General features: G+C 39.4%; 1 protein-coding gene across 1 annotated transcript in view; it reads right to left on the bottom strand.

Moving 5' to 3' along the window:
• Positions 1–24,584, bottom strand: part of CSMD2 (CUB and Sushi multiple domains 2) — a 356,715-nt gene that overhangs the window by 209,389 nt on the left and 122,742 nt on the right. Inside the window, exons 8-9 of the mRNA XM_039329926.1 lie at positions 17,553–17,656; positions 7,704–7,816 (exon numbers count right to left, since the gene is read on the bottom strand). Coding sequence (XP_039185860.1) covers positions 7,704–7,816; positions 17,553–17,656 — 217 coding nt within the window. The remainder of the gene's footprint in view (positions 1–7,703; positions 7,817–17,552; positions 17,657–24,584) is intronic.

The following is a 24,584-nucleotide window of genomic DNA, read 5'->3' on the forward strand; positions in this document are numbered from 1 at the left end:
GGGAAGAAGTGTGGAGAAAGTACAGTAAAAATAATTATCATGTGCACACTTGACAAATGTTCCCCTCAAAGATTGAGAAACGTAGAATGCTTTTCATGCAGGAAGCCATATTATCTGTCTGTTTCAGCAGAAACCATTTGTTTTCATCTATTTCTTTTGAAAAGTAGATGAAAAAAGTGTCCAATCTAGAAGGAATGGCTGCAAAATAATGGGACAAAAGTTGACTTGTTCTGCTTGTAACTGAAGACCAGTAGAGCACATCCATGAACACCAACCAGCAGTCATGACAAAACTCCTTAATCTCACAATAACCTAGGCAGACTCAATCATAATGTAGTTTCGACTGGAAAACTGTGAGCATCCTATACCAGGGGTGTCAAACTGCCGGCCCATGGGCCGGACACATCACGCAGAAGAAGCGCCCACCCCATTGCCGGAAATGGCAAAACTGTCCCAATACATTGTGCAATGCCACGTGATACCGCGAGTTTGACATGTCTGTCCTAGACTAAGCTAAATCCAAAAATGCTATGGAATTCCTGGAAGTTTAGGATTCAGACAAATCTGCCATCAGCAGACACATAGAGATAAACTCCATGTTCACACCATTCAAAACAGATTATTAAAAAAATAAATAAAAAGGAAACAGACCTGAATACAGTCTCTCCAACATTCTCTACCCAGGTAAGCAGGGATTAACACCAGACAAAAAATCTAGCAGAAAACAATACCCTAATCAAAGACTATTCAGGAGAAAATCACCCCCACCCCCATACATACACCTACTCCAGTACTAGTCAGGCAAATTACTGTTTCTAAACAGGGAATAAACCCTACACTTACTAGGACTCATGGTGTTACCTAGTCTAGCAATGAAATTATCTTTTTAGAACAGTGGTTCTCAACCTTTCTAATGCTGTGACCCCATAATACAGTTCCCCATGTTGTGGTGACCCCCAACCACTTATACATCACCGGGTGCCAGGGGCGTGGCCAAAGAAAAGGGGAAAAAATGGCGGACAGCCTTGTTTGGCGACCCCCGTGAAATGGTCGTTCGACCCTAAATGGGGTCCCGACCCACAGGTTGAGAACCACTGTTTTAGAAGTTTTAGTTAGCCCAGTTCATAGATGTGTCTATGAGATGCCTAACTAGGCAGTAGCACTAACTTTGGTTAATCTCAGAAAATGTGGTTGGCCTTTGTTGGAAGTTGAAGAAGCATCCAAGAGGGTATTACAATTAAACTCTACTCATATCACTGTCAAGAAGAGAGCATAGACGGTGCCTGCATAATCATGGACTTTATTTGAACTTAGACATTTTACTACATTTCCCATCCTATAAAAATGTTAGAGTGTTCACTTTGGTCAGATGTTGTTTTTTTTTTTCTGTCATTTTAGGAAGCATCTTCAGTCCAGACTGTATTAAGGCACTGAAACCCATTTTTGACATTGTCTACAACAAGGCTTTTCAACCAGTGGTTGAATGAGCCAAACCGTGGCAGCACCGCAAAGCCTGAACGAGAGATGACTGGAGCTGCAGGGCTGTCAGGGCTCAGCGGAAGTGCCAAGATCAGCGCCAGGCTCCAGCTGGAGCTCGGTGCTGATCCTGGTGCTTCTGCTGAGCCCAGAAGAAGGGCCGATCAGCTGGAATGTTGCAGCATCTCCAGGGTCTTGTGATTTACATTCAGATGCTTGGCACCTGTTTCACATTTATGACAGTCACAATGTCCCAGGGACATGTGAAGTGACCAAAACCTGCTGCAACCACCCACATATGGGGGGAATAAAAACCAAACACCCACCCCACCCCCGCTGCCAATCCTCAACAGAAATGCTCGCAACAATGAAAACCTCGGACAGGAGGAAGAGCGCAGCCGGGGAGGAAGGCAGGTGTCTTGCTCGGCTTGGGGGGGCACTTTTTTCAGTGCCATTGTAACTTCAAACAATCACTAAGTAAACTGTTGTAAGTCGAGGACTACCTGTACTTCATCACTTTTTTCCTTTTTTCCTTTTTTTGGTCATCAAGTTCTTGACACCTTGCTAGGCGATGGGTGGTACTCAGATATTGCTATATCCTGGTCTACAAAATGTGGGAGATATCAGGAAATAGAGCAGCAAAACAACCAATCAGCTAAGGACTTAACGTCCCTTTCTTTCATTTTTCGCTCCCCGATAGTACTTCTGAAAATACTAATTCTGAAAGTACTGCTTAGCTGCAAGAAACTACAAGATGCTACCATATCCAGAACGTCATCAGAAATACTCTCAACTCAAATACTTGATTTTTGAAGGCTTTAATTAGTGGAATTAATAAACTAGACCTTATATTAATATGTGTGTTTGTGCATAATACATCAATCTTGGTTGCATTTGAAGAGCTCACCAGAACCTGATTGGTTCATGGATGAAAAACCTGGAGGTAACACTCGAGCTTATGGTAGAATGGAAGTTGAAGAAATATGGAGAAAGAAGACAAGAAATTGTAGGAATGCATCCATGAGATGTCTAAATAAATGGCCAAAGCTCAATAAATCTAGAGAGGACCATGTTGGAAAAACAGTCCTAAAATATGTAGGTTGGTTTCTTGCCATCATGATCTTTGATTCTCATAAGCTCCAGCAAATTTGAAGGAGCATCAAATCCAGCATGTAGAAAATCCCACTGATCTGGTTCAAATGGTAGGAAGTTTGCCTCAGGGAAAACAGGTTGCATGGCTTGCAAACAGAAACAAGTTGTGTAGAAGGAGTGCTGATGTATGCTTGTGTCACAAGATAAAAGGCTGCCCTGAAATACATGAAAGGGTTCATCCTTTTCCCTCCAAGATCAGCCTTTTGAATAAGCCATGAGCTGACTTTAATTGTACAGTTCTATTCTTCGGTGTCATGCTTTCTCTCTGGAAACTGACAATGGGGTATTAAGTTTTGGGTTGTGACCCTAGCACACACAGGTAATGGCAAGGCTTTAACTACTTGCTACAGCCCTCATTCCAATTATTTAATTGTATTGGCAGCACCTCATCAGTTTTAATGTGGTTCAAACACTAAACAGAGTTGAGTCTGCTAAGTGTTCTCTCCCTGGAAGCAGGCATTGCTTGGGTGAGGGGCCACCAGAAAAACCTAGGGTTTAAGTCTTCATTAGGAAGTCCCTCCATCCCAAAAAGAAAATGCTACTGCAAACATAATAGGTATGTGTTGATGAAATCACCAAGATTCAACCTTAATTTGAAGGATAATTTATCTTAAAAAAAAATCTTAAGCTTTAAGCTTTCAGTCCTCACTGGGTGCACTGAAGAGCTGCCTATCCCCTCCAAGGTCCCTTCCAATGTTGTTGTTGTTGTTGTTGTTGTTGTTGTTATTATTATTATTATTATTATTATTATTATTATTATTATTATTATTATGGATCATCGCATAATCAGCCAGATGTTCAGACTGGATTTGACATTTTGTCTACCTATCGAGTCCTTACCCAGGACCTGGGATAGGCAGATGTGGATGTTTGATGGTATTACAGATATCGTCGCAGGATGGAAGCAGTTCCTAATAAGGCCGCCTTTTGCAATTGACTAATAGCGAATTTGTCAATGCCAATGGTGTTCAAGTGGTGCTCCAGTTGTTTTGGGATTGCACCCAAGGAGCCTATGACTATTGGTACTACCCTTGCTTGCTTTTGCCACAGTCTTTCTATTTCTATTTGTAGGTCTTTGTATTTTGTTATCTTCTCCAGTTCTTTCTCTTCTATTCTGCTATCTCCAGGCACTGCCGCGTCCACTATCCAGACTTTTTTGTCTTTCTTATCGACAATTGTTAAGTCTGGGGTGTTATGTTGCAGGTGCTTGTCTGTTTGAATTCTGAAGTCCCAGAGCAGTTTAATTTTATCATTTTCTATGACTTTCTCTATTTTATGATCCCACCAGTTTTTGCTTACAGGCAAATGATATTTTTTGCAGATCTTCTAATGCACCATTGTTGCTACTTTGTCATGCCGCTGCTTGTAATCAGTCTGTGCAATCTTCTTGCAACAGCTTACCAGGTGGTCCACTGTTTCTTCAGCTTCTTTGCAACAGACACTTACTGTCTGTTGCTGTCTTCTCAATTTTGACTTTATATGCATTTGTCCTTAAGGCTTGGTCTTTTGCAGCCAGAATTAGTCCCTAGGTCTCTTTCTTCAATTTTCCTGCTCTTAGCCATTGCCAGGTCTTGTTATTATCTGCTTTCCCAGCTATTTTTTTAATGTATTGGCCATGTAGTGCTTTGATGATGATGATGATGATGATGATTACAGCTACCTCAACAATGCTGAATAAAATCCTTTCTCTTATCCGAGAGCATCTATCTTTTAGAGACAGAATATTGCTTACTTTATTTTTAAGATGAGTAATTTCATCTCCTTTTGTGATCCTACTCTGCTGGTCTAACACATAGCAAATTATACAACTATTTTAATTTTAATGTAACAGAGTTGTGCAAGGATTTAGATTTGCTTCCAAAACCGAAGCATGCACATAATTATTTTATTATATGTCTTAGTCTGTTTAATTCTACAATGACTCTGGGCAGTGTACAACAAAACCAATCCTAAATTACAATTAAAACCCCAAGCATCTAGACGATAAAACAATTCTAAAGCAATAAAATATACATGATCTTTATTTTTTTTTCTAATTCAAGGCCTGGGTGGAAAAGGTCTAATTTCCAGAGGTCTTTTATATACACCAAGGAGGGATGTAGGCAAATCTCAAGGGAATGTTCCCTAGTGTTCATCATCAACCATACTTTATGTAAGCAAATGTATGTGGAGCAAAATTAAAGTCCTGAAGTAGTTCAGGATTTCAAGGCATAGAGCATGTTACTCAGAGTCCAGATCAAATGACTGCATAGCATTCTGAATTTGAAAGCAAAACAAACGGGGATGTGTCTTTTTGAAAGTTAGGTGGGAACAGTGGTAAGTACAATTAAAAAAAGGAAGCTTACATCATGGAAATTAGCATTTTAAAAGTTTTCATGTGTTTCGGAAATGAAATCAAGATGATATGCATTCGAAGAAATTATTGGGCAATTCAGTTTAAAAAACACAGTAGATTAAGACATTACCAAACTTTCATTTGTTGGAAGTGTCAACGTTTGGTTACAACATTTTCTACATTGGTTTTAAATCCACAGAAAAATGGAAGGTTAGAATATTAGACTGCTAAAGAAGACCTGAAAGTAAGCACGGTTAGTAACAAGTTGCATAGACCTGAATTGAATTAATTAGGCTTTGATCTGAAAAAATGTTTCTTTATAGGACACCTAGGATTTTCTGGGGGGACAAAAAACTATGTTTTTACATGGCATTAATTACAGAAGAGCTACAATTTAGTGGTTAAATGCAATTTTTTCAGGGAAGTGCTGCCTTAAAATTTCTGGCCTGGAGAAAACATCCCTCAACAGATCTTGCCTTGTTCCCTCTGGTCTTCAGCAGGAGAGGCATCTTAATAAGTTATCTTTCAGTGTTTATTATGCAAGTTTTATCATGCCTTTCTTTGTCTCTCATTCTACTAAGGAGTATTAGCGGAAGCAAACACAAAAGCTAGTCTGGTTATCTTGTGGAATATGAAAGGGCTCTTACGAATTCCAGAGGGTTTAGTAGAGAGATTTATTGCGCAGGTTCAGAAGCTAGAGCAACAAGCAATTCTGAACCCCGAGGGTGGGTTCAGACTTCAGTTTTATACTTTCTCTTTCTCAGGAACAAAGGAATACACACATTGTGATACATTAGGTTAGTTTCTCACGGGTATACAATGGAGAGTTTGCTACATACATTGTATCCAAGTGCAATGCACATTAGGTTAGTCACATATTGCTAACACAGCATTATTCCAGTAATTATGCAGACACATCATTATTTTAGTGATTTTTTCATTATTCCTCATTAGTTAGATTTAAGTTAATAGTCAATCAAAATGAAACAAAGGCAGTCTTTAGGTGTCTTTGAATACCCTTTATATATGACATCTGCTAGCAGTTTACTTTCTTTTCTTATTCTTACCATCTACCCATCCATGAAAGTAATAGTAATAGTAGTAAAGTTGGAAGGGACCTTGGAGGTCATCTAATCCAACCCCCTGCTCAGGCAGGAAACCCTACACCATTTCGGACAAGTGGCTGTCCAGTCTCTTCTTAAAAACTTCCAGTGTTAGAGCATTTACCGCTTCTGGAGGCAGGCTGTTCCACTGATTAATTGTTCTCACTGTCAGGAAGTTTCTCCTTAGCTCTAGGTTGCTTCTCTCCTTGATTAGTTTCCACCCATTGCTTCTTGTCCTGCCTTTGGACAATAGCTTGACTCCCTCTTCTTTATGGCAGCCTCTGACATATTGGAATACTGCTATCATGTCCCCCTTTGTCCTTCTCTTGGTTAAACTAGACATACCCAATTCTAGCAACCGTTCCTTATATGAGTATATAAGTAATTTTCTTGCAGTGATAAACAGAAACTGACATTCCCCTGAAAAGGGCACAGCTTTGTGAGAATCCAGTCCCTTGTGTGAGATGTGCCCTTGTAACACTGGGGAGTTTAGCTTTAGTAATTACAATTATATCCTGTGTTTCTTCCAAGATGACCCCTGTCATCTTTTCCCTCCTTCTATTTTATGATGCTACATGTCCTATAGGTTGCACTCTTAATTCTCACACCAGGTGTTTGCTTAGCAAAGCAGAAAACAACATGGAAAATGGGGAACCCACTAGTGTGAGATACAAGATGCTGTAATCTTCAGGTGTGTTGGATTCTAGCTCTTAGCCATGGGACTAAGGGGACAGAAAGTCTAACATATTTAGAGGGTATCAGATTGGAGAAACTATGCATATATTTAAACTACTGCACTGAACATCTCTCTCTTAAAGATATGCCTTGCTTTGCAACCATTAATTTTGTGACCATTTGAAGTTATTGCACTGCTGGAAAAGGTGACTTCTGACAGATCCTCACATGTATGATTGTTGCAATATCTCTGCAGTCAGATCAGGGGTCTTCAGACTTGGCCCTTTTATGACTTGTGGACTTCAACTCTCAGAATTCCTCAGCCAGTGTGCCTGGTTGAGGAATTCTGGGAGTTGAAGTCGACAAGTCATAAAAGGGCCAAGTTTGAAAAGCCCTGAGTCAGATGATCAAAATTTAAGCCTGGAGCAACTAGCATACATTTATGATGGTTGCAGTGTCCCAGGGTCACATGATCACCATTTGTGACCTCCCAGCCGGCTTCTGACAAACAAAATCAATGGGGGAATCCAGATTCAGTTAATGACCACATGCGTCACTTAACAACCATGGGGATTCATTTAACAACTGTGGCAAAACAAGGTCATAAAATCAACTATGACTCACTTAACTTGCTTAAGCAATAGAAGTTCCTGTCCCAATTGTGGTTGTAAGTTGAGAACTATTCATATTGACATGTACTGTCCTTCATTGTTATAAAGACCCAGTGTTTTTTTTCTAAAAAAAAAAAAATGTGCCGGAACTCACATATGTCATACAACCCGCCTTGCCTACCCTACAAGGTTCTATCCAAAAAAGGTGCCGGAACTCCGTTCTGGGCGTTCTATGATAAAAAAAGCCCTGGAAAGACCTACCTATACCATTTCTTTGTCAAAAGATCTCTGGGTAAAGTAGTTGTGGATTGTGCCTGTAAAATAAGGAATCAATGCAGAAATTTGATTTACCTTCATAGGTTGCTTTGAACCCTAGTAGGTTCCTCACGCTATCAGTCTGGAAGAGGAGCCACATCTGGTGTTGAGTGCTGACAATCAGATCAGGGATGGTTGTACCTGTTAAACTGTCAAGAAAGAAAAGAAACTAATGCAGCAGCAGCAGCAGCAGCAGCAGCAGCAATGATCAATTGTAGAGGTATTTGTGGACGGAAGAAACAGCTCCTCCTCAAAGAGAACACATTAAGAGAAATAAATGCAATGTTGCTAAAATGACTAGTAGAGAGAGGGAAGGCTTTTGCTGGGATCAGCTATCAGTTGCTCCACTTCTTTGCCAAATGTCTGGAACAAAAACTAGTAGTATTTATTTCTCTAAGGCTATCTCTACTATTAGGTAGATTGTGGTGGCTGATGCTGAGTTCACGAGGAATGGATTTTGGAGGACTGAATTCTGCATGTTCCCCCCACATCATTAATTTGCAAGTCCCCAGACCTGGCAGAAAATGCTGTTGTATCATCCTAAATTGACTTACATGATACATATGGAAAATGGGAACACAATCTTGTATTTACAACAGCCCTGATGCTTCATCTCAAGTCAGGCAATATAATAACCATCTTGCTAATGCAGTAAGACCTGTTGCATTTTTTTGTTGCATCTTCTTGCTCTCTCTCATGCTGTCCCATACTTTGATAAATGGATGCATATTTCCAATGTAGTTAGATTTCCAAAATGAAGTAACGGGTTTCCTACACTCATAAGCCAATGCAATAATGTTCCACAATAGAATATAAGAGCCAAAGATGAGCTATGTAGATCTTTTCAAGATTACATCATAATTCCTTTCTTTCTGTAACCAATTCTTTCTAATCATCAAATCATAAGTCACAAGGTCCCTCAATTTCCAGTAAGCAGCAAAAGATGAAGTTCATTGCTCTAGAATGATTCCCTAGAAACTTCATCTGTTTAATCAATATGCATTATAGATGAACACACAAACAGATATGCATGCACACACACGCACACGCACGCACACACACCAGATTTATATAGAACCAGATCTGAAAAGTTTTTCTTATCTTATTAAATTTTCTTTTTTTGTCTACCGACTGCTTTATATGAGATCTATTTTTTATTCTATTTTAACATTTAAGGAAATCATTTTATTAATGTTATCTTATTGACTATAATATTTTGATATTTGTTCAGCTATTGTTGTTTTTTTAAAGTGGTTTGCAAAATGAAGTGCCCATTGTGTTCAGAATGAGGATAAAAGAACAAGCCTATGTAATTTAATCAGAAGATCTGTACCAGATGCATCTCAAAGCAAGATTATGTACGAGATAAACATTTACATATCATTTTGGAACACCCTTGCTGAAGTCTCCAGATAAAGCTTTTTAAGTGGCTTGAAATTCTGTTATTCTGTCTGGTGAAAAAGAAGGACTAGGGGCAACATGACAGCATTGTCCCAATATTTGAGGAATTGCCACAAAGAAGTATCAACCTATTTTCCACAAAGGACCAGAAGACAAAAAACAATGGATGGAAACTAATCAAAGAAAAAAAAATAACCTAGAACAGGGGTGTCAAACTGTCAGCCTGCAGGCCGGTTTCAACATACCGAAGCCGCACCCATTGCCGGCAATGCAAAAAAAGTCACGATACATCGCGACAACAGCAGAACAGAGATAAAATATTACTGTGAAAAATGTTGACTGTAATATGATTTTTGACTTGTTGGGAATTTTTTTTAATTTTTTTTATTTCTGTAATACTGGAGCACATTTGAATTCCAACATCTTTTTTTTCATATTAAAATGTATTAAGTTGTTTATATCGTCAAATTGTTTCAGAGGAGTTTATGGGTAAATTGTAAACAACGATAAGACATTAAATAAAAGAAAAAGAATATAAAATAATAAAAAAATAATACAATAGGGAAACAGACTAATTCCACAACAAAAATGCTGCCAAAATACACTGAAAATGGAAGGTTTCCACAATGTATTGGAAAATTGTGTGTGTGTGTGTGTGTGTGTGTGTGTGTGTGTGTGTGTATCTACCCATTTGATGGAAGTACAAATTCAGATCATTGCAACTGAAATATTTTCTAGAAATCTAAGAGATACATAAGTAAAAAAACAAAAAGTAAAAATAAGAAGAATAATATCTGTAACAATAATTACAATAACAACAACAACTATAGTACAACCAGGGCTTCAGATATATATCCTCCTTTTTTTCTTTCTATCAACCTTCATTTTATGTTTTTTGTCTTTCTCTCATCCCTCCCAATTTCCCTCAATTGCACATTTAAATCAAAACTTTTTCCATTTGGGAACTAAACTGTATTGCTCTACAATTAGAAACATCAGCATGTCAAGTACCATGGAGAGCTGAACAATTAATCATTAGAGACCCACATACGGGAGTTGAGGGAACTATTCACAATGAGTTATTTTCTTGGTAGTCTCTTGTGTTATCTTTCAGCCACATCTGTCTTTTCTTCTATTCCTTTACTACTGTCCATTTTAGTTTTATGGAAAACTGCATCATTGCCTAGCCTACAATACACCCACTTTATAGCAATCAGTCCAACCAGAAAATTGTTCAGGGCTGATAGTGTGACATACAGAAAACTGTATCCTGGACCCATGCTGCCTTTCCCATCTCATCCTTCTCACCATTGGAGTGGCAGGAGATATTTCACCTATACACAGAAGCTCATGAACATGAACAGAACAGAAAAGGTCTTTATTGGCCCAGTATGATTGGACACACAAGGAATTTGATTGATTACAAAATGATGCAAAAAAACCCCAGCTCTGATGCAAGCAAACACAATTTGCTTTCTTTAGTGTAGCGTTTGAGCACGAGTAATGCCAGAACAAATGAAATATAAGGAAATTTGACCCTTGACAAGGTCTTATCCAACTATGTGAAATTAAAATAAACAACCCTGAATGCCATCCAGGAGAAGTTTAGTTGAGAAAGATTTCTAATGTTCATTCTACAGAAAACCGAGACACCGTCTCCTTTCAGAGAAGATGTTAACATAAATGTAGAATTTGTTGTTTATCCTCCTTTCCCTTCTTCATCAGTGGTTTTGCTACATGACCATAAGAAGAAACTGCTTGATTCAAGGAGCAGTTTAACAAAGAGACTCAATTTTTAATGGCCTGCTGGGCTCTCTTTTGCTGGAAACTTCCATGAAGAGGCAAAACAACACCTGTTAGAAACTTTTCTGTTTTGAAAAGGAGTTTGGTTTCCCCAAAGAGTTTTTATAAAAGGAGTTACAGTTACTGTGAAAGACTAGACTAAGGAACTAGACCAGGGGTAGGCAACCTTGGCTCTTTTATGACTCGTGGACTTCAACTCCCAGAATTCCTCAGCCAGCTATGCTGAGGAGAAATGGAGACGTTTCCAAGCTGAGCCATGCTGGCTCAGGAATTCTGGGAGTTGAAGTCCACGAGTCACAAAGAGCCAAGGTTGCCTACCCCTGAACTAGACTAAGGAAGACTAGACTAAGGAACTATACTGAAAAGAAGCTGGACAATAGCCACATAAAACTTGGAACAACCTAATTACTTCAATCATTGTAACAGTAAGTGAGGAAATTATTTTGTGTATATTTGGGAGTCTTTAATATCTTCTGTTTATTACAATTTTTTGAAAAATGTCTTACTTGGCAGTTTGCGACTGTTTTCATCTTTAAAAAGCCAAACTGGGAAAAAAATGAATTGTGTAACATTTTTAGAAAGCTGTACTGTTTCTACAGATTAACAATGTAATCCTGCTCAGAAATAAGAGCTGTTACTCCTTACTTTGTAGAAAGTAAGCAGGTATATTTGTTGGGAAGGGCACCCTATTTGCCTGACTCCATTCATTTTAGAGTCAAGAAATCTATGATGCAGAATTGTAGTCCATTAAATAATGTAAGAACTGGCTTGGCAGATCAGATCAAGAGCCCGTCCATGTATTTCTTCATATGTGTCATCTATATTGTCTCTCCATATACCCTCAGGAAATTCAGAAAAGTAGATGTAAGAAGAACCTTCTTATATTACGGCTCTCTGATTTAATGTAAACCATTTAAGACTAGAAGCCCCCGCTAGTCTTATTTTCATAATTCATGCTGCCTTCTCTTAATGCTGTCTACATTTGTGAGCGCCACATCACATCTGCAAGTAGAACATTCTGTGGTGTAAATATGGACATTGCTACCCAGTCACTTGTCTCTCTTCAGCAATTTTGTTAGTATCTTTGTTCCTGCTATCTAGAGATGGGAAGGATGAAAAAAAAAGAGTGTTCAGTTTGCCAATGTGCTCCAGCTTGCAAACCATTCCCCCAATCTGACATCATACCTATGTGGTGAAAGAAGCACATTCATTCCTCAAATAGAACCTAAAGAATGGAGATGGGAAGTCCATCAGGTAGGATCAAAACAGAAATTCCCACCAATGGATAAGTGCCTGTTCCAAAGCTATATTGCCACGTTCCTCCAGAGAAGAAGCTGAACCAATGATTGGCCCAGATTCTGAAGACATATACAAGCTTCAAGGCAGCTTGGAAATATGGGGTGGCAGTGTCAATCTCAGATTAGTGCAGCCTTTGTAGACGGAAGAGACCATAATGTTATGTAAGAAGCCCTATTAATTTAGAATCCCCCATATTTCATTTCAATGGTCTTCTTCTTCTTCTTCTTCTTCTTCTTCTTCTTCTTCTTCTTCTTCTTCTTCTTCTTCTTCTTCTTCTTCTTCTTCTTCTTCTTCTTCTTCTGCTTCTTCTTCTTCTTCTTCTTCTTCTTCTTCTTCTTCTTCTTCTTCTTCTTCTTCTTCTTCTTCTTCTTCTTCCTCTTCTTCTTCTTCTTTTTCTTCTGCTTCTGCTTCTTCTGCTTCTTTTTCTTCTGCTTCTGCTTCTTCTGCTTCTGCTTCTTCTTCTGCTTCTTCTTCTCTTCTCCTTCTCCTTCTCCTCCTCCTCCTTCTTTAACTTCAGCATGATTTTAGACATTATGTTCCACTTAGTCTGATTTTTTTTTCTCCAAATTTTAAAAACATCAAGCACTGTAGTATTCCCCTAAAAATTCTACATGTGCCCAAGAAGGTTATTTAGGCCTGGCTTGAAAATACAGCAAATGGCAATGCAAAACTCCTAGAGAAGATTGAACAAGAATTATTTTGATTCTCTAAACTTTGCATTAAAAAAAAGAGACAATTTCTCCTCTGTATGATTGGATATCTCCAATTTTCCCTCATGCAAAAGACATTTATGATGTAAAAAGTTTGCCATGAATTATGAAATACTTTGCGAAGACTGACTTCAGGAGAAAGATGGCTCTTTATATCAATTTTATTTCCCTTGAGGTTTCATGACTCCATTAGTAAGGCACCAAGCAGATATGGTGCGTTCTGGTTGTTCCAAGCAAAAAAATAAAATAAAATAAAATAAAATGAACTAGAAGTAAACAAGCATTTTAAAGTAGTAATTGCATTTTCTGATCAAATACACAGGAAATGTAGTGATTTATTTATTCATTTTTTACTATTATAGTACAGAAAATTCAGCTGATTCATTTTGGAATTTAAACTCAGCTGATTATTTCAGGATGTCACACTTTTTTTAAACCAGTTTTAACTGTCCATAAACTACTTCAGGAACCATCTAAGTAGATATTGTGTGTCCTTTGCAATCACAGAGATTAGAGGATGCTCAGACTTCTGATCCCATAAATGATGAGAGTGGCAAGGACCTGTAGATAGATGTTCTCTGTGCTGGCTCCAACACTCTGGAACATCTAGTTCATTTGCTACAGGTCTTCCACAGAATACTAAAAACATCTTAAGATGAATTTTAACAATTATCGTGCACTGTTTTTGAGATTTTTTTAAACAAGTTTTTTATATCTTAGTTTATGCAGTTGTGTGTGTGTCACATTGGTCAGAATCTTGGGAAGTGATAGACACAGATATAAAAATAAATATGAAATGCTCTAACAACATCTCCCCCAATTATCCTTCTTTCTCTGCCTTGTTATCCTACCGAGAACTAAGGATAAATTTCCTGACAGTTGGAACAATTAATCAGTGGAACGATTTGCCTCCCAAAGTTGTGGGTGCTCCAACACTGGAGATTTTTAAGAGGGGATTGGATATCCATTTGTCTGAAATAATATACAGTCTCCTGCTTGAGCAGGTGGTTGGACTAGAAGACCTCCAAGGTCCCTTCCAACTGTTATTCTGTTATTCCTTCTCTTGCCTCCACCATAAATTAAGAAGCACTGTGCCCTTTCTCCCAAGTAGAGATTGTTCCATCACCAATCAATCACTGTCTCACTTTGTTCCCCCCCCCCAAATTTACAGGAAATTTCAGCAGAGGGGATTTCTAATTTCCTTTCAAGCCATGACTCTTGGCACAGTAAGCTAAAACATTTCTGCTCGGCCTTGCACCCATTCTCAGACTCTTATTTGTTTGGAACAGAAAAGCTGATGGCATGGGAATATCTTAACAACAACTCTTTTGACTTGTCTCTCTGAAAAAGCAGATTTCTGTCTCTTTCTGACACACTGAGTGCTTCATACTCCATCATCTCTCTATGCATAATTCATCCATCTGTCCATCCATCTTTAAGTAAAGACTGAACACAGCTACTTTACGTGGAGAGGGGAACTGGTAATGGCATTAGCTTTTTACATAATTCAATCTTGGCACAATCTCATGTACTTGTTTTTCCAGGCAGTTAGCCTGATGTAGTTTGAGTGATTGCTCAGTCAATGCTTTCTAGCCTCCAGTTATCCTGACTAAGAGGACTCAAGAGCACAACGGGGTCACCTCCAGTCCAGGATAATTGCTCAGAGGTCTCTTGAAGCAGCAGCAGAAACATTGTGGGGCCTGCAAAAACAGTTCAGTCCATAGCAACTCTTGATTTTTTTTACCCCGGTCTAGAAACCTGTTTAAATTGTACAGTTTTGCAGTATTTACAGTTGGGTACACATTATGACTGGATTTGCTTTTACGATGACAACGATGATTTTTAAATCATGCAAAGCAAGGGATGAGAACATGCTAGAAACAGAAAACTATCCAATCTTTGGTAAGTTATTTTGAGTCTGAGAAAACCTTTTACCCGAAGATGGCTAAAGTATCACATGGACCCTAATAATCTGAAGCTCTTCAGTTATAGATGGCCAGGGAGAGCTGTGACTCTGTCCCTACTTATAGTAACCTAGGCCAAACAAGAACCCACACTACCAATCTCTTTCTCCTGCCAGCTCTTCCCTGATTTTGCTTTCTTGCATCATACCTTTTCCAGATTAGATAGCAAGCTGGATTCATACCCCAGTCTAGCAACAGAAAAGTTATTTTGGAAGAAGAAAATCCTTTTTACAATATCTTCAGACAGCAATTGTAAATGCAGACTTGGCATAGTTAAAACCAGGAATCCTGTAATCAAGCAATACATCCAAAGGAAATGTAGTAGGGTAGAATTCTGAGTTTGGCAAAGTGAGGTCAACACAACAAAACTGGGGCTTCAGAGTTGTTCTCAGTGTTTTCTTCCAGAGAGTGAATGAAGCAGTTAGGCTCAGACTCCACCCAGCTAAGCTGTGTTACTCCTTAGGGTCTATTTTTCTGCTGGCCTGTTTCTTGGAAGCCCCGCTAGCCTGTGGACTCACCCCTCTGCTCTTAGATCTTTGAAGATGCCTCTGCTTAGAACTGGGCAGCTGAACCTCAGAGATTTGAGAGGTTGTCAGTGGATGCCAGCAGAGTCCTGCAGTTCGTTGGATCCACTTCTGCCAGAGTAAAATTACTGGCTCTATCCTGCTGGAATTCTCCCACACCAGGTGTACAATCACTAGAGGGTCCTAGCTGTACTTCCTCCTCCCTCTTCCTTTGAACACATGTCAAACAAAATTTTACCTAAGGAACCTTAAAATTGTCCTTAGTTGTTCTGGTGTTAAGAGCTGTGTTTCCCCCCTTCAGGAGCTAACAAGCCATGTCAAGTTGGCCATGGATGCAACGAGAAGTCATTCAATCAGGTGACCCTTATAAAATGAGAAGACCCCAAAAGGAACTTTGCCACCACTGCTTCCAGATGCAGCTTTTTCTACACTTATTGTTCAGAGTGCTTTTCTCCAACTTTCCCTTTGGAGGAAAGATTTTGAGAAGGTGATCAGGTGGCCATTTTAGTAAAATGGAAGAAGAACTACAAAGAGGGAAATCTGCAGAAGAATATTGCCAAGCTAAAAGCAGGATTCTGCCCAAGCCTGTCACCTGTTCTGTTAGTAGGTAAGAATGACATGGAAACAAAGACTTGAGAAGACCACAAGCATCTTGACAGCAATGATGAAAACCCTTCCATCCTCAGTTCTGTTGGAGTATATGTCAAACGGAAAGCCTTCATCACATGCAGCACACAATCATAACATATGAATAAGTTAGTAGAAAACGCTTATTGTCATCAGCCTTCCTCGTGGGAAAGTCATATTTACTTACAGTAATGGTTTCATTATGGAACCTGAGTTATCTTGTATGTATGCTGTCAGAGTTAATAACAGTCATTTGTAATGTCTTTGGTGCCATAGGGAGAGAGAAAGGAAATGTAGATTTTCCATCTTTAAATAAATAAACACATTTTCTTTCTGCTGCATAGAAACTATGGCACAGCCGGTGAGTCTCAGTTTCCTAGTTCTTGTTTCCTCCCACCAAAGTAGATATCTGGCAGCCATTTAAAACCATACTAGATGACTGATATTCAGTAAACTACAAGTTTAATATATGGGAAAATAAAGAGTGATGCTGCATCTAGCATCACCCGAATTCATGCGTTCTACAGTAGATCCACAATGGAGCTTCAACAGCACAAGGCCACAGATCCAAACTTGCAGAATTAGCAGTTGAGAAATATAAAGAATGGCCTTTCTTATTTGGGGATTAGGAAAGCTTTCGTTTGGTTTAAATTTAGATAGAAATTTATCCATTTTGCAGTTGATCAATATCTAATCAGGACATAATTTTCCTTCATTCCTAAATTCAACGGATAGAAACTAATCAAGGAGAGAAGCAACCTAGAACTAAGGAGAAACTTCCTGACAGTTAGAACAATTAATCAGTGGAACAACCTGCCTCCAGAAATGGTGAATGCTCCAACACTGGAAGTTTTTAAGAAGAGACTAGACAGCCATTTGTCCAAAATGGTGTAGGGTTTCCTGCCTGAGCAGGGGGTTGGACTAGAAGACCTCCAAGGTCCCTTCCATCATCATCATCATCATCATCATCATCATCATCATCATTATTTTCATATGTGAAAGAACTATGATCTTTTATGCACAAATGGACAGGAATGATCCACCATCAGAAGGCTGGGGCTTTAATTTAATCATTTTTGAAAATCCATGGACCATAATGGGTCAATAGATAAAGATGGAATCCTCTGGGTTTTTTTTTTTTTTTTGAGGGGCATGGGAGAAGCTTTTTAAAAAAGTTTATTCTATGAGTTTCCTAACTCTGTTACTGATTTTCAGCAATAGTGATCAGAGGCAGTCTATAGGCCTGCAAAGCATAGCTGACGAGGGAATTCTGGGAGTTGAAGTCCACACATTTTAAAGTTTTCAAGGTTGAGAAATACTGTTCCAGATAGTTCACCCTTGAACAAAAAACTGGTAAATAATATGCCTGAAAGCCAAGTGAAAAATGGCTGATTCCACCAGAATGGAAATGTCAACAATGCTTTGTATCTTCCGAATGTGAGGCCATCTCAGAAACATATTCAGCAAACAGAAATGAGTGTGAAAACTCTTAAAGGAATCCCTGGTTGGCACACTAATGCAATCCAAACAGAAAGATAAAAAGAAATGTCTACTTACACATAAAGCACACTTTTCTGGTCTCCAACCTGGCCTCCATCTCCCACAGTTAATGTATCATATCCTCTCTCCAAGTCAAATTCTTCAAAATTGAGTTTGATTACCTAACAAAGACATAAAGCATTAGGCTGGTTGATTAAATTGTTAGGGCAAATCAGTTCATGCAACAGACACCACAAATAGGCAACGTTCTTTTAGAGTGACAGGATTTTTAGTTCTGACTGGAAGATTCTCAGATTCATATCTCTCCAAATCACGACGATAATGTAATAGACCTTGAACAAACTACATCTGATGGTATGACTCAGTACATAAAACTGTTCTAAAAGTGAACATATGAGAAAATGAGTTATGTAAGTGCTTAGAAAGGTCACACCGGGAACCAACTCAAATGAACTTCCCAGTATACAGACGCCATACCTGAATTCTAAATCACATTCTTTTCATGGATTTCCACTGACTCAACATGTACAATGATTTAGAATAAGGATGAAGAATTTCTGATCCATTAAGGCAGGGGTCTTCAAACTTGGCCCTTTTATGACCTGTGGACTTCAACTCCCAGAATTCCTCAGCCAGCGTGACTGGCTGAGGAATTCTGGGAGTTGAAGTCCACAAGTCATAAAAGGGCCAGGTTTGAAGACCCCTGCATTAAGGTATCCCACTGAGCCCATGGAGTAGCAACTGAAGCTTTATTCCACCAATCCTTCATTGGAGAAACATACTATCAACAAGAGTTTGCTGAAAGATTCCAGTGTCTGGAAACTGATAAATGAAGGTGATTTCAGGTGAGAATAGCTTCAATTATCATTTGCTTTGCCCAACCCATCTACTTCATAAAAACAGAAGCTGGACCGGATACAAAGCTGGAATGGAGATGCTATCATTTGTCATATACATGAACAAGAGTTTGATGTAACACCAGTCTGATCTAGGACCCATGATTTTGAAGCTATGCATGTAAATAATGGGATATAGTCCTCCGTAAATAATTTAATTAGTGATCTCTAAATTAAATAAGGGTAGATATGAGAAGGAAAGGGAGGGTTTAGGATTCATTTTTTGATGCAGTTGTAAGAAACTCTTTTTCTTCTTCTTGTGCCATATCCATTATTGGACATTGGCAATCATGTTGGCGATCATGTTTTTATACAAGGGCAACCAGAGTCTTTTCTTTAACCATTATGATGCTGGTAGAAATGACATAATCCAGGATTGGCAAGTTTATGATGCTGGTAGAAATGACATAATCCAGGATTGGCAAGTTATGATGCTGGTAGAAATGACATAATCCAGGATTGGCAAGAAATGACATAATCCAGGATTGTTGAATTTTGTTGCATTTCCATGAGGTTTTCTGAGTTTTTATGTATGTCAATGAGCAGTTGAGGTTGAAATGGTAGCAAGCACTGAGTGCATTTTCTTGGACGTTCACCTTCCATTTCTTTCTTTTTGATACCCTCCTGTTTCTGACAGCCTTGTCTCCCTTCCACCTGTTGTCGATCGTTGGGCAGATCACTCTTGCCAAAGTTGCAGGCCGTTTCTAAAACTGGGCTGCAGGTTGCCTTAAATTAAATCCCAGCTATAATTTAAAATACGTATTGCTCCACTGTTTGATAGTTCATCCCTCAGTCCATTGTTAGGAATCCTCATGCAACTGAAACATCAAATTAACCTTGGTGTCACAGTGATGTTCTCCTTAAAAGTGCCATAAAGAAATGTTGACTTTGTTAGCAAATCAACGTCTTAACTAAACAATAGATCTGATTCTAGCTTTATACTGAAGGAGACATTTTCTAATGCGGAAGTAAGTAAATGTTGATTTGGAAACCCTAGGAGAATTCTCTTGTGACCTGAAAGAAAAGTAGATGGCGAACAGAAATGACAAATATTCATAGCCAATTTCATAATTGTTCTTCCACAATTGAATATGCCTACTCTGTTGTTGATACACTTTAAATCTGCATAGTCATGCTGAACCGTGGCAGTTCTGATCTAAATGGAATAGGCAGTGGTACATTTTTTTATAATTTAAAAGGGAGAGGCGATGGACGAACTTAAGCCAGCCCTAGAATTGCTACAAATATATAAATGTCCATTTTAAATTAATAGGAATGGCTAAAGATGATATTAAATATCATCTGCTGTTTTGAATAAAAACAAATGATGTTGACAGAAAAAGACAGCCGATCCCTGGTTTCATTTTTTTATGAGTGTATATGAATATATTTTATTGGCCTAGGGGACCAAAAAGCAAAATGTGGAAAAGCAAAATATCAGGACATAAATGAACATTTCCCTAATCCTGTGTGAACTGATTGTTTTCAGAAGCTGTGTAGAGGACAGAGAAGCAGAAATTAAATTTAAGTGAGGTATGAAAGAAGTTGAATGAATATAGATGCTAAAAACATTTGTTCAAGTAAGACAACACTGAGGCAAAATTAAGAATTTCACCTAACATCTAGCAAACCATAGATTGAGTCACAATAGATGTTTCCCTTTTCCTTTTTTCCCATTTGTTTTTATGCACAGTTGATACCATCTTTTTCTCAAACAAAGCCAATCTAGATTTACGCTCTAACTCCTAATAATCCTAATTTCTCTGGTCTTCATCTTTTAGTGACTATGGTATATATTAACAGATTTTCTGACATTTAGCAAGCAACTGTATCTGGTATTTTTAGGACACCTATGCACACCTGATAACTACACACCTTGTGGGTCTACTAGGTGTCCAACCTGTGCATTTGTGCCAGTAAGAATTATCTCTATTTCATGTTGATGCTGAAAATAAAGATACTGTTCATAACCACATCAACATTCAACACCCAAATACTGTGATCAATAGCTGAAATAAATCTTGGTTGCAATATTTTCATTATTTGTTTCCTCCAAAAATGTCTTCTTAATCTGAAGGATTCACCTTTGCCAAGTATCAACCTGGGCTAAAAATATTAAAATCCACATGATGATGAAATAATGCAATTAATACAAAGAACAAAGGGTTGTCAAGTGACATGATTCATTAATTAAAGCACCCATTCATGTAAATTGCATTTTAACAAGTTTAACCCTAATTAAATAGCTGCTTAGATTTTAATACCACAGAACATAACAAGGTTTGGGAGTCGAATAATTATTTATGTATTTCTCCCGCCCACTTTCCTCCCTCCCCTGCTGTCTTCTTTGCCCTAGTTTTGTTTTTACTTTTAGTTAAAGGTTGAAAATTATTTAATGACTTTATATTACAAGAAACGTCCTGGCCAAATGGATGACGAAAAGCTTGTTTGTAAAAGTCATGGAGCCCTATTACACAGAAATAAGAAACTGACCATAAGGGGTTTTTAAACGGAACAACATATTAATCTGTGGCAGGTTTTTAAACATTACCGTATTTTCCAGCGTATAAGGTGACCCGGCATATAAGATGACCCCCGACTTCGGCGTCGATTTCCATGCCTAGAAAGTCATCTTATCCGCCAGAAACTACCGTAATTTCTGGCATATAAGACGACTCGGCGTATAAGACAACCCCCGACTTCGGTGCCAATTTCCGCGCTTTAGAAAGTCGTCTTATATGCCAGAAAATACGGTAATTCGAATATTGTAATACTATTTTGTAGTTATTTATTTATTTTGGGAAGGGGTGCAATGGCTCAGTGGTTAAAGATGCTGTGCTTGTCGGCTGGAAAGTGGACAGCCTGGGTTCAAGATCTGAATGCTATGGAATGGGGTGAGTTCCCGTTCCTGGCTGAGCTGCTGCCCACCTAGCCATTCCAAAGCATGCAAACGTGAGTAAATAAATAGGCACCACTTGGTGGGAAGGTAACAGCGCTCCTTGTATATAGCCATGCTGGCCAGATGACAACAGGAAATGCCTTCAGGCAATGCCAGTTCCCGTGGCCAAGAAACAGAGATGAGCACCAGATGAGCTAGACACTACTGGACAGGGAAACTTTTACCTTTTTAAAATGTTTGGTGTGCATTCAAGTCACTGAGTTGATTCCTGTGACTGCCTCAACGAGTCCCTGCACTTTTCTTGGCAAGATTTCAAAACTGGTTTTCCTGCTACCTAGGGTTGAAAGATGGCGACTTGCTTTGTGCCTAAGGTGAGAGTATCACTCATAATCTCCCAATATCTAACCTGAGGCCTTAACCAGTACAATAGACCAGCTTTCTACACCGCCGTGTATAATAGCATGCATCTGAATATTCAGTCTGCTTACAGCTGATTATGGACAATCGGCTTTCCGTTATATGATTGCACTTTGTAGAGATTACATATCTGCCCCTGTTCCCACCTACCCAAATCCTTCAGAAAAGCCTCCTTAAGCTCTCCCCTAGGCTCTGCAAACTAGACTAAGATTACTGAATCTGGGCTGTAAAATTCAGGATGACCACTAGATTACCAGTTTGCTGCCATTTAATGGTTTTCTGGCTTTCTGAACACACAACGGAAGCCCTAAGAGAGGAACTATGGGATCTACAAGTCCCACATATCTTAAGAACATCAAGTTGGAGGAAGGCTGTTTTAAAGTCTCTGAATTGGCATGTCTGCCAGCACTTATGGAATGTCTTAACACTTATAAAATGTGCTAGATGGAATCAGATCATTGACCTATTTGATTCACTATAATAGCGTAGGCTTTCACAGCTGGCATTCAACAAAGTGGTCATGAGCTTTCAGGCTGAGTGGCCATGGTCTAGTTTTCTTTTGAGCTGACGATGAGTACAAACTCTTGAGAGGTGTGCCATAGAGAAGGCCACTCTGCTTCTGAAGATGCCAGCCAAGGAGGTCCTGGTGAAATGTTAGAAAACTAGAATGTGGTCATTCAGCCTGAAAACTCATCACTGTTTAGTTGAGTGTTTCTCTACCTTTAAGACTTCAACTCCCCAAATTCCTCAGCCAGCATTCTGGGAACTGAAGTCCACCCAACTTAAAGCTGCTGAGTTAGAGAAATGTTGGTTTGATTCAAGGTAACCTTGTACGGGGAGACCTGAAGTAGAGAAAAGCATCTGTTAGTATCATTTTCAGGGTGTCTTTCAATGGATAGGTTGAGGATGACCTCAAAAGCCTTCTGCATGTAATTCAAGTAAATTTAGCCACTGGTGATTGTAAGATATGGTTTATGGCTAAGTGTGATCCATGAACTCAGTCCATCAGTCTATTCAATAAACTACACTGAGGCAAACCAAGATTCAGCTAAAGGGCAAAACTAGCTTACTACTGATTTTGCGGCAAGTGCCATCTGTTGTGTTTGCTGTGTGAAAATAGATATTTGTAGCCTGCTACATATGATAGTCTGATAGAATCAGCCACCCATGGAAAAAAAATCAGAATAATACATTATTCTAATTGGAGTGATTTTAGCACATGATTTGTGTTCTTTATTCAGCCTTGGTTTTCAGCTACACATTTCTGCAACCCCAGCAGAATCTGGGGACAGCAATAAAATGTTAAAAGGAATTGATTTGTTTCACTCCTCCTCCCTACTTTCTCTATCTCTCCTCTGCCTTGTCTGGCTGAAAGAAAAAAAAAAGCCCACAGGACTTTGAGGAACATCCCAAGCCCTTTAAATGCTGGGAAATGCTACAGACATCAGACTTGAAACAGCTCTAATAGCAACCAGCAGAATGTTGCCAAGTGGGTGTTTTTGACCTTTTTTAAAAACCATCAAAGCAGATTTGGACCAATCATCTAATTCCCAGAAACAAGCATTGAGAAAGTGGAGGGAGTGGAAGCAGAAAACATGAAACATACCAGGCACAATTTTGCTAGGGTAGCAGTCGTTGTAGTTGGATCAGCGAAAAAAAAAGCAACTCCTATATTTGCTCCGTGTCTTCCTCTACCTTTTGTGAAGGAACATTTTCCCTCTACACAACCAAGTTGTCCTGTGTCAGAAATAGATGGAGGGGGTATTTTTTATCCTTGTGGGTTGCCTAACTGTCTCTTCCGGGGGGGGGGGGGGCTTCACCTTATGAGAAGAGAAGAAAAAGTTCCTGCATTTGGAGGATAGGTAAAATGTGATGTGTGCAGGTCAGAGTATATAGCTAGCTTAGGAATTAAGAACTTTTCCCTTAAGGCATGGGTATCAAACTCAATTTCATTGAAGGCCGCATCAGCATTGCGGTTGCCCTCGGGGGTGGGTGTGTGTGTGGCCAGGGTGAGTGTGGCCTAATGGGTGGGCATGGCCAGCTCTACATCATTCACATCAAGGGTGCCTGTGGGGGCCTGGGCAGGAGTGGGACAGATCTGAGGGTCTCTGTTAGAAGGGGATGGGACCGGGGCAAGCACCAAGGCATGGTCCATTTCTTCATTCCTCACAAAGGGTGACACCTCCCCAGCATGCACCCAGGGGGCAGGGCCATTGCGGCAGGGGCTGGTTCCTCTCTGTTTCTAGATGGCCTTGTGGAGCTAAGACTGAATGCGTTTCAGCATAGATGGCCACCACAAAATTGTACATTGGCTCCCGGCCAGCCTGGGCCAGGGCCAAGGCAGCAGGGGCCGTTCCCTCACTGTTTCCAGGATGGCTTCACAGGATACATGAAACCACTTCGCAGGCCACATCCAGCCCCCGGGCCTTGTGTTTGACATGTCTGCCTTAAGGGATAGCCTTCTGGATAATGTAGTTTATGTTACCTGGTTATATCTGTGTTAGGATTGGCCACTGGGAGGGTCTGGTGTTTTTATTACATGCCAGCCTGCTATCTCTCCATGAATCCTAGCCATGAGGGTTGGGAGCTCCGTTAGAATGGAGAAATCTATTATCCTTTTACCTACGCGATGGGTCCCAATTACAATCTGCATTCCAGAGGAATTTCTACAGTAACTGTAAGTTATTGACTTGAGGATGCCTGGAATAAAGTAATTTTGCATGATTCGTCCGTGGAGTTAATCTGCCTGTTTCAAGTAATATCTACCAGCAATCTCTTTGCTTGAGCCAGGAAATGATGGGTAGTAGTAATTTGGGTTCCCAAGAGGGAGGGGGTGTGCGTTCCCATGGATTAAGAGGCAGCGGATAATTTGTGTGA

This window comes from Crotalus tigris, unplaced genomic scaffold, assembly GCF_016545835.1.
Source record: "Crotalus tigris isolate CLP2741 ecotype Arizona unplaced genomic scaffold, ASM1654583v1 scf7180000017614.5298720, whole genome shotgun sequence".
NCBI classification, from domain to species: domain Eukaryota; kingdom Metazoa; phylum Chordata; class Lepidosauria; order Squamata; family Viperidae; genus Crotalus; species Crotalus tigris.